Genomic DNA, 13,621 nt, shown 5'->3' with positions numbered 1-13,621 from the left:
TTATGTTAAATCTGGAGTCACAAGTGTGGTTATTGTTATTTGTAATGTTGTCTGTTCGACATCAACAAATATGTTAATGCAGCTATTATTGTCTCTAATATCTCTACTTGTATTTGTTTAACATTATCTTAGGTTAACAGGATGTTTGTACTTTTACACTATACATAAGGTGCTCATATATGTATCTGTTACCATTATTGTATCATCCTGTGATTGCTAATAAAAAAACAACAACAAAACAAAGCTTAGCATTAGCAAACAGAAGAAGAAGAAGAATGCTAACTGCATTAAATTGCAGAAAGAAGAAGAAAACATTCGCGGCAGTCGCGGCGTTTACTCCATTTCTGAATCTCACGCTACTACACACGTATTTCCAGAGACTGAACATGGCTGTAAAATGTAAACACACGTGATTATTCGAATAATCGTCGAAGAAATGCCGATGATTATGGAATAGTAAATTTGGCTTGAAATGCCCATCCCTAATAAAATCCACAAAAAGAAGTTCACGAGACCAGAATAGGAACAAGAACAGAAATCGTCATGATGCTAACGTAGCTATACCTCAAGTTCTAACATGGCTGTAATAAGTACCTGATTCTGATTGGTTAATACCTAGCAACAGTTCATAGCAACAGTCAGTTATTTCTTGATGGCGGAATGTTCGTCTAGGCAACATTCCGCCGTCAAGAAATAACTGACACACGTTCCCTGAATGTGGTTTTGATCTTAGACTCTGGAGCACCAACTAACGCCCAAAAAGACGTCCGTAATATGACGTCCGATGTTTACTGTGAGGAAACCGAAAAAAGAGACAAAAGTCAGGAGAGGTTTAAGACAAAATCTACAGAGCTAAGGATGGAACATGAAGTTAGCACTTAGCTTCACAGCTAGCTTGGTTTTTCGTGTTAGCGTCCTGCTCACTCTGTCGTGGCTCCGATCGTACAACAACCCGCCCCCTATACATCGTCCCTCACATGAATGTCCGGTCGTCAGTCCACCTGAGGCTCATAACACATCACAGCAACAGAATTGCCCCCATGAACCCAAAGTCCAACGTAGAGCGGCTTCGTGAACGTCGTCTGGACTCTGTGGAGAAGACTCATTGTGTCCGAGACGCTGTAGAAGGACAGGATCCCCGCGCTGTGGTCCAGGTACACTCCCACTCTCGAGGACAGAGGGTAGAGCTTGGTGACTGTGATGTAAACATGCCTGACTAAGAACCGACCGGGGAAACATTCTAAAGCCCACGACCCTTCATTGAATCCAAAAGTACTCTCGGTTCCTGTTCTGCCGACGTCCCTGTAGGAGACGGCGACAGAAAGAGCTCCCCCGCTTCTCTCCACCTCAAAGTAGTGACGACCCGTGAGGCTCTCTTTGCTCATGACCAGAGACCCGTCCACGAATCTGTCCGGGTGGCTTGGATACACCTGATCTTCTTCTGTTCGCTCTGCTTTCCGGTTCCCCTCAGATAGTAACAGGGTTTTGTTCACCGTGTTTGGATCTAGGGTGATATCACAGGAGTATTTCAAGAACTCAGCTCTGGTTTTTGGCTCTTCGTTTTCTTGCGACACCTTGGATCGATCCTCATCAAGACCCCCCTGGTTATTAGATTTCACACCACAGGCCGTATCCCCAGGTCCTGGAGGAGTTTCACATCCTGTCTCCTTTGACTGATCCATCCGAGGTTTTTATCAGGACTGGAGAACTCTAGGTTTCCCCTCTGTCTCTTCTTCAGTAGTAGGACTTTCAGCACAGCGATCACACAGTCCTTTAGTGGTTTCAAACAGACTGAGCAGTGGTTCTTCCTGTACTCCGTTGCGCCGTGTCATTCCTCAGAAACAGTTAAAGTCAAATAAAAGGCTTCCAGATCCGTGCAACCCCCCCGATCAAAACAAAAACAGAGCAATTTCCCTTTTATGAGCAGTTGCTGATCTGCATTAAATGGGGATTGTCAGCTGCTGCATGTTACAGCATGTTGGTCACACCCATCCGTTCACTATTAGATCTAGAAAGGAGGCAGGACTCTGGTTGGTTGTGTTTGAAAGCAGGAAGAAGGGAGGGAGGAGTTATTTCAGCTGTAACATTTCCAGGAATAGGAGCGGCTTCAGCACTGGGGTGTGTTTGCTAGATGTTTCGTGTATGTATATGTAATATTTTGGTCATATAATTTAGTTTAGAGCAGCTGTGTTACAGGAGTTTGTTTAGGTAGTCTTATCTTGACCTCTTATCTCTCTCTAGAGATAGAAACGTGTTTGCGTTTTTGTCACCTTGAGTTTGTGTCTGACCCAAAAAAGATTACATGAAACAGTGGGCATGTCTCCACATATGCAGAAAAACAAGTTGAACAAGTTTGTGTGTGTCCCCACTAAATATAATAATCAGTTTCTGTATGTGTGTGAGTCTCTTCTTGTGAGCTGACAGGTATACAAGAAGAGTTGTGTTCAAGGACAGAAAAAACTGTTTGTGTGTCCCCACTAAATAGAAAAATAGCTTCCTAGTGTTCCAAAAAGGTAGAAAAACACGTTATTTTAACAGAAAATAAAAAAGATTTAGTTCTGTATATGTGTTGGTCCCTTATTGTGAACCCACAGGTATACAAGAACAGTTGTGTCCCCCCAAAAATAGAATAAAAAGTGATATAAGTCCCCACAAGGACAGAAAACAGTTTGTGTCCCAACTAAATCAAAAAAATTGTTTCCTAGTGTTCCCAAAAAGGTAGATTTACTTCTTTTAACAGAAAAGAATATGTATAATGATCATTTCTGTGTGTGAGTCCCTTGTTGTGAGCCGATAGGTATACAAGAACACTTGTGTTGCCCCAAAAATTGGTCCCCACTAAATAGAAAAAATAGCTTCCTAGTGTTCCCAAATAGGTAGAAAACATTTTTTATTTTAACAGAAAATTAAAATTAATCAGTCTCTGTATGTGCTTGAGTCTCTTCTTGTCAGCCGACAGGTATTCAACGGTTTAGTCCCCCCAAAAAATCGGTCCACACAAGGACATAAAAAATGGTGGTGTGTCCCCACTAAGTATGAAGAGTTTCCTCGTGTTCCCTAAAAGGTAGTCAAATATGTTATTTTAGCAGAAAAGACATATATAATAATAATTATCACTTCTGTATGTGTGTGAGTCTCTTGCTGTGAGCCGACAGGTATACAAGAACAATTGTGTCCCCCCAAAAATAGGTCCCCACAAGGACAGAAAAAACAGGATGTGTGTGTCAGCAATAAATATAAAGAGTTTCCTAGAGTTCCCCAAAAGGTAGAAAAATTTTTTATTTTAACAGAAAATAAAAAATGAGGTCTGTATGTGAGTGAATCCCTTATTGTGAGCTGAGAGGTATACAACACGTGTCCCCCCGATAAAAGGGTCCCCACAAGGACAGAAAGAACAGTTTTTGTGTGTCACCACTAAATAGAAAAAATTGTTTCCTCGTGTTCCCAAACGGTAGAAAAACACGTTATTTTAACAGAAAATTTAAAATGAGGTCTGTATGTGAGTGAATCCCTTATTGTGAGCTGACAGGAATACAAGAACAGTTGTGTGTCCCTCCCAAAAATAGGTCCCCAAAGGAAAGAAAAAAACCTGTTTGTTTGTGTCCCCACTAAATTGAAAAAGTAGTTTCCTTGTGTTCCCAAAAAAGGAACACAAAGGAATATATAAAATAATAAGTTCTGTTAATGCACGAGTCCATTGTTGTGAGCCCCAAGGTATACAAGAACAATTGTGTCCCCAAAAAGTAGGTCCCCACAAGGACAGAAAAACAGTTTATGTGTCCCCACTAAATATAAAGAGTTTCCTAGTGTTCCCAAAAAGTAGAATTAGACATTGTAACAGAAAATAAGTCAGGCCTGTATTTACGTGAGTCCCAGAACATTTGTTTCCCCCAAAAAATACATCCCCACAAGGACAGAAAAACTGATTGTGTGTGTGTCCCCACTAAATAGAAAAAATACTTTCCTAGTGTTCCCAAAAAGGTGGAAATACAAGTTATTTATTTAAGAAAATATAAAAGACTTAGTTCTGTATGAAATTGTCCCCTGTTGTGAACTAACGGGTGTACAAAATCAGTAGTGTCCCCCCCAAAAATAAGTCCCCACAAGGACAGAAAAACAGTTTGTGTCCCCACTAAATATAAAGAGTTTCCTAGTGTTCAAAAAAGGGAAGAATTGGTTATTTTAACAGTATGTGAGTGAGTCCCTTGTTGTGAGCTAACGGGTATACAAGAACAGTTGTGTCCCCCCAAAAATAGAATAAAAATTAGTCCCCACGAAGACAGAAAAAACTGTTTGTGTGTTTCCCCACTAAATAGAAAAAATGTCCTAGTGTTCCCAAAACAATGGAAAAACAATATAAAGGAATTAGTTCTGTATGAGCATGTCCCTTGTTGTGAGCCAATAGGTAAACAAGAACAGTTGTGTCCCCCTAAAAAATAGGTCCCCAGAAGGACATAAAAACTTTGTTTGACTTAAAAACAGATACAAAAATATTGATTTAGGAATGAACCCTCAGATCAAAGATGTGCCAAATTTAAACTTATCTAGATTGAAAGAGTGTTGACTCCAATAACTTTTAGATTATTGGATTCTATTAAAGGAGTGAAAAAAAGGAAAAGCAATGTGATTAAGGGATCGTAGGCTGAATTTGAAATGAACCACAGAAAAGTTAAAAAGGACCTTGACTCTAGTTTTTTATGAACACACTTCAGAAGACAACACTTTGGACATAGTATTTATTTCAGTCTTAAAAGTTTATAACAACTTCTGGATAACATAACATGAAAAATAAACAAAAGAAAAAAAAAAAACAAATACACATTTTTTAATCGCACCCCAGGTTGACAAAATTAGAATTCTTAAAAGCAGGTTTGAAAAAATAAAAATAACAATAAAAATCACAGGAAATAAAACATTTCTTCCCCCCTAAGAACAGCTCTTGTAGACTTACAGCACGTCAGGAGTCGGAGCACCTGACGTGAGAGACGCGTCACATCAGAGACCGTCACACCTGATTTAAATGCACACACACACACACCCTCACCTGCGATTCCACAGGGAAGGTCGAGCGTGAACACTTTAACCAATTTTGGATACAGATTCAAGCCAGAGAAGGTGGATTTTAAAAGTTACAGAGGCGCAAAATTTGCTCAATGCACTCCCCATATAAAACAAAAAAACAAAGGCCCTCTTTTTACAGCGAAGCCCAGCACCTGGAAATGTTAAAAAACACAAAACAAATATCATCGTTTTCTTAACAAGGAGCCAAAATTGAATTCAAATCCTTTTTTTTTTTTTTTGCACAAATATCTGTGACACTCCCCGATCAACAGACTAGCTAAAAGCAAATCCCCTTTATTCAGTTCATCATTTATTCATTCTACTAATCCAATACAAAAATTTGAAGCATCGTTGATATCATACAAGTTTGTTGTTGTTGTTGTTGTTGTTGTTGTTGCCGCGGGAACATGGCTCCACCGCCTGTGCTCAGTAGTTAGCTGTATATTGAAAATGCCTGACCTTTGTTTAGTAGAAAACAGAGAACGATCTCCCCACAGCCAAATAAAGTTTATATACCTTTTATCCTCTTTTTTTTTCAAATATATATTTATAATATATAAAATACTGTTTCATTCATAAAAGCCTTACTTTGTACAATATCTGAGTGGTGTGTGTGAGTGAGCGTTGAATGTGTGTGTGTGTGTGTGTGAGTGTGTAAATGCGTGTGAGTGTGTGCAAGCTAAAAAAAAAAAAAGAACCTGGAAAATGGTTGAACAGCTGGAACCGATTCAGGACCTAATACACTAAAAACAAAGTGTTTTACACAATATACACATTTTATTACTTACAAAAAAAAAAAGTAAGAGAAAAAAAGGAGGTGTAGGCTGAGGGGTTAGAGGGCAGGCTACAGCAGGGTTAGTACCACCAAATGTAACGTTAAAACGACAGAGAAATGACAGACAGAGAGAGAGAGAGAGAGAGAGAGAGAGAGAGAGAGAGAGAGAGAGAGAGAGAGAGAGAGTGAATGAAGAGCTAGTTATAAAAAAGGCAGTCAGTCTCACTAAAGGAAAGCTCATCGTCAGTGCATCTCTCATCTTGGATGTTCCGAAGTCAAAGTGCCGATTTTGGTAACATTGGAGACCATCCACTCCTCATCAGTTAAGGCCAAAAAAAATAAAAATAAAAGATCACTTCTGTCTAAAAAAAAAAGGGATGAACAGGATCACATTCTTTCTTGCACCAAACGTCAAAAGTGATTGAAAAGAAAGGACAGAGGAAAGGAAACAAGGGAATCCTTTTTTGGGGAAAAAGAAATGAAAAATGCACTTTAGTTGTCGCACATCCATCATGGCACCATTAGTGGATATTTTTCTGCTTTCGTTTTTTGAGGTACGTCTGAAGAAAAACAAAGACTAAATTGTAAGATGTGTTTACGTCAGTTACTTTTTGTCTTGTTTTTTTTTTTTTTTTTAAGCTGTGTTGCACAGTAGCACCATTGTTTTGTTTTTGTGTTTGTTTGTTTTTTTTTTTATCCGGAAGACAATGCACCATTGGAATTCCACTTTGTCGTCACGGCGATGGCCTAATCATCGCTGTGTGACCACCACCCCCTTTACTTGTCCCCCTCCCCGTCATCCAATCACGTCTCTTGTTTAATCGACCAGGCGTCCTAGGCAAACCGCGCGTTCGCTGGTTGCCGTTACGTCCTCTTCATGCAGACGACGCAGCGGCTGACGCGGGTTCGTAGGTTACCTGCTTTGAGGGTCTCGGACTGCGGCTTCCTGTAGGGGGGGAGAGAGGGTCAAGGAGGTTAAGAAAGGCAGGATACGTAAAAAAAAAAGTCATTAAAAAAATATTAAAAATTGTAATATTTTATTTTTTATAATTGATTTTATAGGAAAGCTGAAGAGAGACAGGAAGTGTGGGGAGTAGAGAGTGGGGGAAGACATGCAGGCCGGGAATTGAACTGGCGACCCCTGCGACGAGGACTGTAGCCTCTGTATGTGGGGCGCTTAGACCGCTAGGCCACCAGCGCCCCCTAATTTTTTAAAAAATATTTTAGACATTATTTAATAATTTTGAATGGAAGCTCTATGCAGCCTCACATCCATAACTTTTCTTTCCACCCTTTTCCTGTGACAACAATTTGATACCTGGCAGTTTTCTCTCCATCTCAACCTATTTCCCTTCATATCTTGGTTATTTCCAACTAATATTTAACATTTATTTCAATAATTTTTTGGAAGCTCTCAGCACTTGCATCATTACGTTTTATTTACATCCTTTTCCCCATGATAAGTGAATTCCTGGTTGTTCTATCAAGATTTTAACATACACTACCAGTCAAAAGTTTGGACTCACCTTCTCATTCAAGGGTTTGTATTTATTTTAATTATTGTAAACACTGTAGATTAATACTGAAGACATCAAAACTATGAAAGAACATATATGGAATTATTTAATTTTTAAAAAAGTGTTAAACAAAGCAGAATATGTTTTATATTTTAGATTCTGTAAAGTAGACCCCTTTTCCCATCATGACAGCTTTGCACACTCTTGGTATTCTCTCAGTCTGCTTCATGAAGTGGTCTCCTGGAATGGTTTCTAATTAACATGAGCCTTGTCAAGAGTTCATTTGTAGAATGACTTGCCTTCTTAATGAGTTTGAGACCATCAGTTGTGTTGTTCAGAGGTAGGGTTAGTACACAGTATTTGACGACTGTTGTAATCCAGATTATGGCCAAACCAGATTATTTCATAGTTTTGATGTCTTCAGTATTAATCTACAATGTTGAAAATAATTAAAATAAATAAAAAATGAGAAGGTGTGTCCATACTTTTGACTGTTAGTGTATATTTTGCATTTTCTTGGGATAGCACAGCTCCGGTTACACTTTCACATGTAAGATTATTTCTAAAAACAGATCCTGTCCACACAAGAGGTGTTTTTAAATATTTCTCTGTCTACAGGATAATGCCTGCATAAGCATGCCAGGCCTGTAGGTGGCGGTAATGTGTTATCAGTACATTACATGAAACACCAAAGAGGAACATTGTGCACGTGTGTTGAGCGCAAGTGGCAACCTCCTGCAGGTACGTTAGCGTTTCTCAAAACTTTCATTTCGTCCACACCAAAAACGTCAAAACGGGCTTTTTAAAAATGATACTTTGTTTTTTGTTTTTTTATTCTTTGTTTTCAGTGACCTTCAACTCTGTTTTTTGTGGAGGAGGCCAAAACAGAGAAAAAAATGTGTGGACGGCCCAGAATTTTTATATAACCCTTTATCTCTAAAGGATGATCTGAAGTGAATAAACAAAATGTTTGGATGCATGTCCGCCTGGGGTTTCTGTCATTTTGGGACTCACTCAATAGTAATAAAGTTTTATTTAAAACATTTCTCCTTTTTTATGTCTCAAAATTCAACTTCCTCCATTTGAAACCAGAGTTCATATCAGCTAATCCAACAACATCTGGAGTCTTGTCTCTGTTGTAGGAACCTGACCTCTTAGCTTCCCCTAACACGTTTCCATACCTGAACATCTCAGAGGGCTCCACAGTGGCCAGCCAGAAGCTGTAGGAGTTGCCGTAGTAGTTGCATGTCCCTCTGCCGTGGCACTCGATGAAGGGGGCGCTGCGGAACTCCTCCAGACAGGAACCAGGTGAGGCCAGAGCCTGACCGGAGCCCTCGGCACCGGCACTAGTGTGCTGTGGAGGAAGAGAGAAGAGGGAAGAGGGGTTGAGTTAAGGAAGCATAGTAAGGTGGTAAGCGCTTGGTCTTAGAATTGATGTGGATGGTTTGAGGGAAGTGAATTGATCGCTCAAATTCAAACTATAGACACTTTTAAAGATCCCAAAAGTGAAGCAAGAACATTTGGAGCTCCCCCTGCTGGCTGGCTGCAGTACAGGTCATAAAGCCCGCCTCCTCCATGTTAACAGATGGAACATGGGTCAAACTTTAAAACTAGAAACTTGTCTTAAACATCTTTCCTCTCCTTATAACAGCTTCTCATCTTGCTGAGTTATGTCTAAATATTCATTTCTCTAAGAAGTCTGGTTTTTAATTCATTATTTAAGGTAGTTTAATGGCATGATTGACAGCTCTGTTGGCCAATGAGGCTCTTGCGGTGCTTTTTGCACTCAACTTTCAATGTGTCTGCTTCAAACGATCACAAGGAGTCATGTATTATGCTGTGGATTTAACCAACCTGAAGCGTCTTAGCCATTTATTGGTGTGTGTGTTCTTGTTAGCGAAAGGGGCGGGACATCCAGAGCTCCTGGCTTGGTTTTGGTATCACTTCAGTTCAATACAACAGGAAGTAGTGTCCTCATATACAGTCAGTGATTTTACTGCAAGATTTTTGTGTTTCTACATTTTGTTGGACCAAATCTTTAAACATTTGTTTGTCCAGAAACAACTGAGAGACCAAACCGGGTCATGTCTGGGCTCATAACGAAGTCATGGGTCAAAAGGAAGTTAAAATTACACCACAATTTTTTTTCTTATGGTCAATCCCAGTGAATTAAACGAAGGGATACAGAACTAGTATCTTTTAGAGTTTGCAAAAGACTCGCCAAAATTCACCTCCTTTTGGTTTGACCACGTGGTGATGACATGATGGCTATGCAAGCTTTAAAGGGGACATATCACGCTTTTTTCATCAATATATATTGGTCTAAGAGGTCCCCAAAATATGTCTTCAAAGTTTATGCTCAAAAAAACACTTTGAAATCAGATTTTGGCATGCCTGAAAAACCCTCTTCTTCAGTCCTCCTCAGAACAGTCTGTTTTTTCTCTGACCACACCCCCTCAGGAAGTGGATGTGGCCTCGGCTCTCCAGCACGTTGATCTAATGTTTACATGTTGGCTGAATATACACGGCTGCTCAGAGATCGCGTTACTTCAACCCTCTGAATCTGATCCACAATCTGATCCTGACAGAGAGGCGCCTGTAGCAGGACCTTTCTGAAGGATTGGTCACAGATTTAGTGTTTCTTGTTGTTTTATTTGTCAGTATGTCGACGTGTGTCTTGGTACACATCTACAGCTACAGCTATGAACATGTAGCTATGTGGCTATGCTAATTAGCGCTAGCACTTATACATGACAAATAAAAATCATCCACTAGATTTTCAAATCTGCAGACGTGGGGAGTAAAACCGACCTCTACCAGAAAGGCAGCAGGACCTTTTCTGAAGGATTGGTCACAGATTCTGTGTTTCTTGTTGTTTTATTTGTCAGTATGTAGACGTGTGTCTTGGTACATAGCTACAGCTACGACTTGTAGCTATGTAGCTATGCTAACTAGCGCTAGCACTTATCCATGATAAATAAAAATCATCCACTAGATCGTCAAATCGGAAGACGTGGGGAGTAAAACCGACCTTTGTGTTTATTAAGACAGCCTACAACTAGCATGCCTCCCTCCTAAGCTCCTTGTTACCACACATGTGTGCAGGGAATGAAAAACGGAGGAGGGGTTGAGTTGTATTTTATACAGTCTATGGGCTGAACAAGCTCCGAGCTCTGACTCCGTGACAGACCGGATATTGTTGTTACGTAACAAAAACACGGAAGTCTGAAACGGCTCGTTTCAGCACACATTTACAGAAAGGTGGAGAAATCAGAACAGGGGCAGAATGGATTTTTTTCATTCTTGGGGGGTTTGTAGACATGACAGGGACACATATTTCAGGTAGAGAACCATTAAAAAGTCCATTTTGCATGATATGTCACCTTTAATGTTCACTTCATGCTGAAGTAAAGCATGTGTGTGTGTGTGTGTGCATGTTTCATGTCCTACCATCATGAAGGAGTATCCGATCCACAGGGCCTCCCAGTTTGCCGGGCAGGTTGGAATCTGGATGGTCTGACTGTGGACTGCGATCACCATGGCTGGAGCTTCACACACCGCACACCTGAAAATACACACACACATAGAAACATCACATTAAGCACCATGACCTTCCTTTATCACGCCTGTCTTTCCTCCGTCTTCATCCCCCCTCTCTGCCTACCTGCTGATGTAAGGCTTGATGCCCTCTCCGGTGATGGGGGCCATGCTCATCGGCATGGGCTCGGGTGTAGACAGCCAGTAGGAGTAGTCGTTTCTTGAAGCGAAGTTGCACACGTTGTTGATGTTGCAGAACATGAAGGGCATGGTGCTGAACCGGCGCAGACAGCTGCCGGCCGTGCCTGAGCGCAGGAGGAAGAGGGTCAAATACACGAAGAGCTTTGTCCTTGAACTTTGCGGTAAAAAGAAGTGAAGCAGAAGTTTTTCATACCAAGATCCTGTCCGTGAGCCCTCTCGTTGCCCTGCACGTACAGCAGAGAGTATCCATCATAGATGACACTGGTTCCTTCAGGACAGAAGGGGACGTCCTGACCCTGACTGTGTCTGGTGATGAGGAAGCCATGAGATGCAGAAACAGATCCTGGAAGACCAGGAGGACCTTGTGGACCATCAGAACCAGGAGGACCAGAATATCCACGCTGACCTATGATCAGGGGAAAGGAGTTTGTAAGGATGGAGAGGACTCTTTATTCACATTTCTTTAAACGCAAGAAGCTATGAGGGTCTTTGATTATGAAAGGTATGATGTCAAGGATCAACTTCTCCAACATTTGGTGCCGTTTTCACTCACCAGGCTGACCAGCAGGTCCGGTGTCTCCCTTCCTGCCGGCTGGGCCGCTAAAGCCAGGAGGACCCTCAAGACCGGGATCTCCAGGCAAACCAGATGCGCCTGAGGGAGGATGGAGATGAGTAGTCTTTGTAAGATGTTGACAGGAAAAATCTGACATTTCAACTTAGATTATAAAATGAGGAAGTGATAAACCTGAAACTGAACTATCAATCAATCAAGCTTTATTTATAAAGCACCTTTGGTACAAATCAAATGCAACCCAAAGAGCTTTGCAGCGATTGGAAAAAAGTAAAATAATGGCAAGACATATTAAAAACCAAAAATGGATTTTAAAATAGAGACAAATGCAGACCAACAACAATAAAATGTGGAATTAAAATAAGTTAAAGCATCAAATTAATATTAAGAATATAAATAGTTAAAGCTGCTGTGAGGAGCTTTTAGCTTGTATCGTTTCTGGCCCCCCCTTGTGGTCAAAGTGATACCTCTTATCTCTTGTCCTGTACATGCAAAATAAGTGTCTTCAGACAATAACCTCATCCTGTTGTCTTTTAACATTTAGATGTATCGCACAATGTGATTATTTGCAATGAAAACAGCCAAAAAAGGGTGTTTCTAAAGCGAGATGTCAATGGCCACGGTTACATGATGTTTTTTAATTCTGAATTAATAATTCTGAATTAAATAATTCTGAATTAAAGTTTTCTCCTTCGTGTTTACATGGAATTAGTAATTCCGAATTGAGGTTTACATGGAAAACACGTTTAATTGTTTTTATTCAATTCCTCTTAAGGTCTGGGGGTTGGGAAGGGTTCTGATTGGACAGGGGCGGGCGTGGCGTAATTACGTTTACCGGAAGAAAACAGACTCCAGTTCCTGCTTCTTTCATTTTCGGTTACAACATGGAAGACCACACAATAAGTTCGAATTTCGCTTTGATTTTGACTATAGTTTTTAAAAAGCACAAACGTACTGCTTCACTTTTGTCAGCTGAGGAGGAGAAGAGAGATAGAGGACAGGAGAAAGGAGGCGGATGACTGTACTTCGGCGAATCAAAGCGGTTAGTGCAACGGCTGCTCTACCTCAGCCTGGAATATGAGCGTCATCGCGACAGGACAAGGGAAAGAGCATGTGCAGAACGACCGGAATTAATTTAAAGCGGAATGAACGTATACATGATAGAGGAATTATTCAATTCAGATTTAAAATCAGAATAAACCAGCCACTTACTTCGGATTTAAGTTTAATTTGGAGTTATCATTTTCATTCGGAATTAGGTGTTTACATGGTCATTTTAAATCTTTTTAAAGAGGATTTAATCTTAATTCGGAATTAAAAGTCTCATGTAAACGTAGCCAGTCATCTGTTCTGACACCTACCCCCCTCAGATCAGTGTCAGGCATTAAAAATGACAACAGAGAAGGTATCAGTGTTGTAGATGGTTTTGTTTGCTTTTGATGGTCATAAAGAGGCATCAGTATCAGGTTCAGTCTGTTTCTCAGCCAGTTAAAAAACTCCTCATAGTGCCTTTAAATACATAAATAAAAAAAAGGGTAAGGATAAGAGTTGAAGATAAAATGAAGGCTAAAAATGTGAATAAAACTGAGTAGATAAATAAAAATAAATAAATAAAAATAAAATAAGATAAAAAGTTAAAGTTAAGAAAATAATAAAGCAACATTTAAATTGATATAATAGTAAAAAGTAAGTTATAAAATTGTAAAACCCTACATAAAAGGCCTTCCTGGTTTATGCACTAAAAGCATCTCTGAGATGTAGTCTGGTGGGAGGCCGTGCAGGGCCTTAAAAACTAGTTAAATTATTTTAAAATCAATACAAGAAGATTAATTACCCTATGAAGGGTAATCCAAGCTAACAGGGTTCACACTTCAGATATTTTTGTGCTGCATTTAAGTTGAATTATGCTAATTATATCACTGCTTGTCTCGCTGCAATGCAATATGTATGTTTTTGCCA

General features: G+C 40.0%; 1 protein-coding gene across 4 annotated transcripts in view; it reads right to left on the bottom strand.

The window, feature by feature from the left end:
- Positions 1-5,249: 5,249 nt before the first annotated feature.
- col4a5 (collagen, type IV, alpha 5 (Alport syndrome)) overlaps positions 5,250-13,621 on the bottom strand; it is a 69,913-nt gene continuing 61,541 nt past the window's right edge. For all 4 annotated transcript variants that reach the window (XM_034676500.1, XM_034676497.1, XM_034676499.1 and 1 more), the window contains 6 exons: positions 11,645-11,743; positions 11,285-11,497; positions 11,018-11,195; positions 10,804-10,918; positions 8,535-8,707; positions 5,250-6,782 (listed from right to left, as the gene is read on the bottom strand). In XM_034676500.1, the coding sequence (XP_034532391.1) occupies positions 6,701-6,782; positions 8,535-8,707; positions 10,804-10,918; positions 11,018-11,195; positions 11,285-11,497; positions 11,645-11,743 (860 nt within the window). In that variant the 3' untranslated portion in view covers positions 5,250-6,700. The remainder of the gene's footprint in view (positions 6,783-8,534; positions 8,708-10,803; positions 10,919-11,017; positions 11,196-11,284; positions 11,498-11,644; positions 11,744-13,621) is intronic.

The sequence above is a fragment of the Notolabrus celidotus genome, chromosome 23 (assembly GCF_009762535.1).
Source record: "Notolabrus celidotus isolate fNotCel1 chromosome 23, fNotCel1.pri, whole genome shotgun sequence".
In the NCBI taxonomy this organism is placed as follows: Eukaryota; Metazoa; Chordata; class Actinopteri; order Labriformes; family Labridae; genus Notolabrus; species Notolabrus celidotus.
The sequence above is the reverse complement of the archived record's forward strand: the minus strand, read 5'-3'. Positions and strand labels throughout refer to the sequence as shown.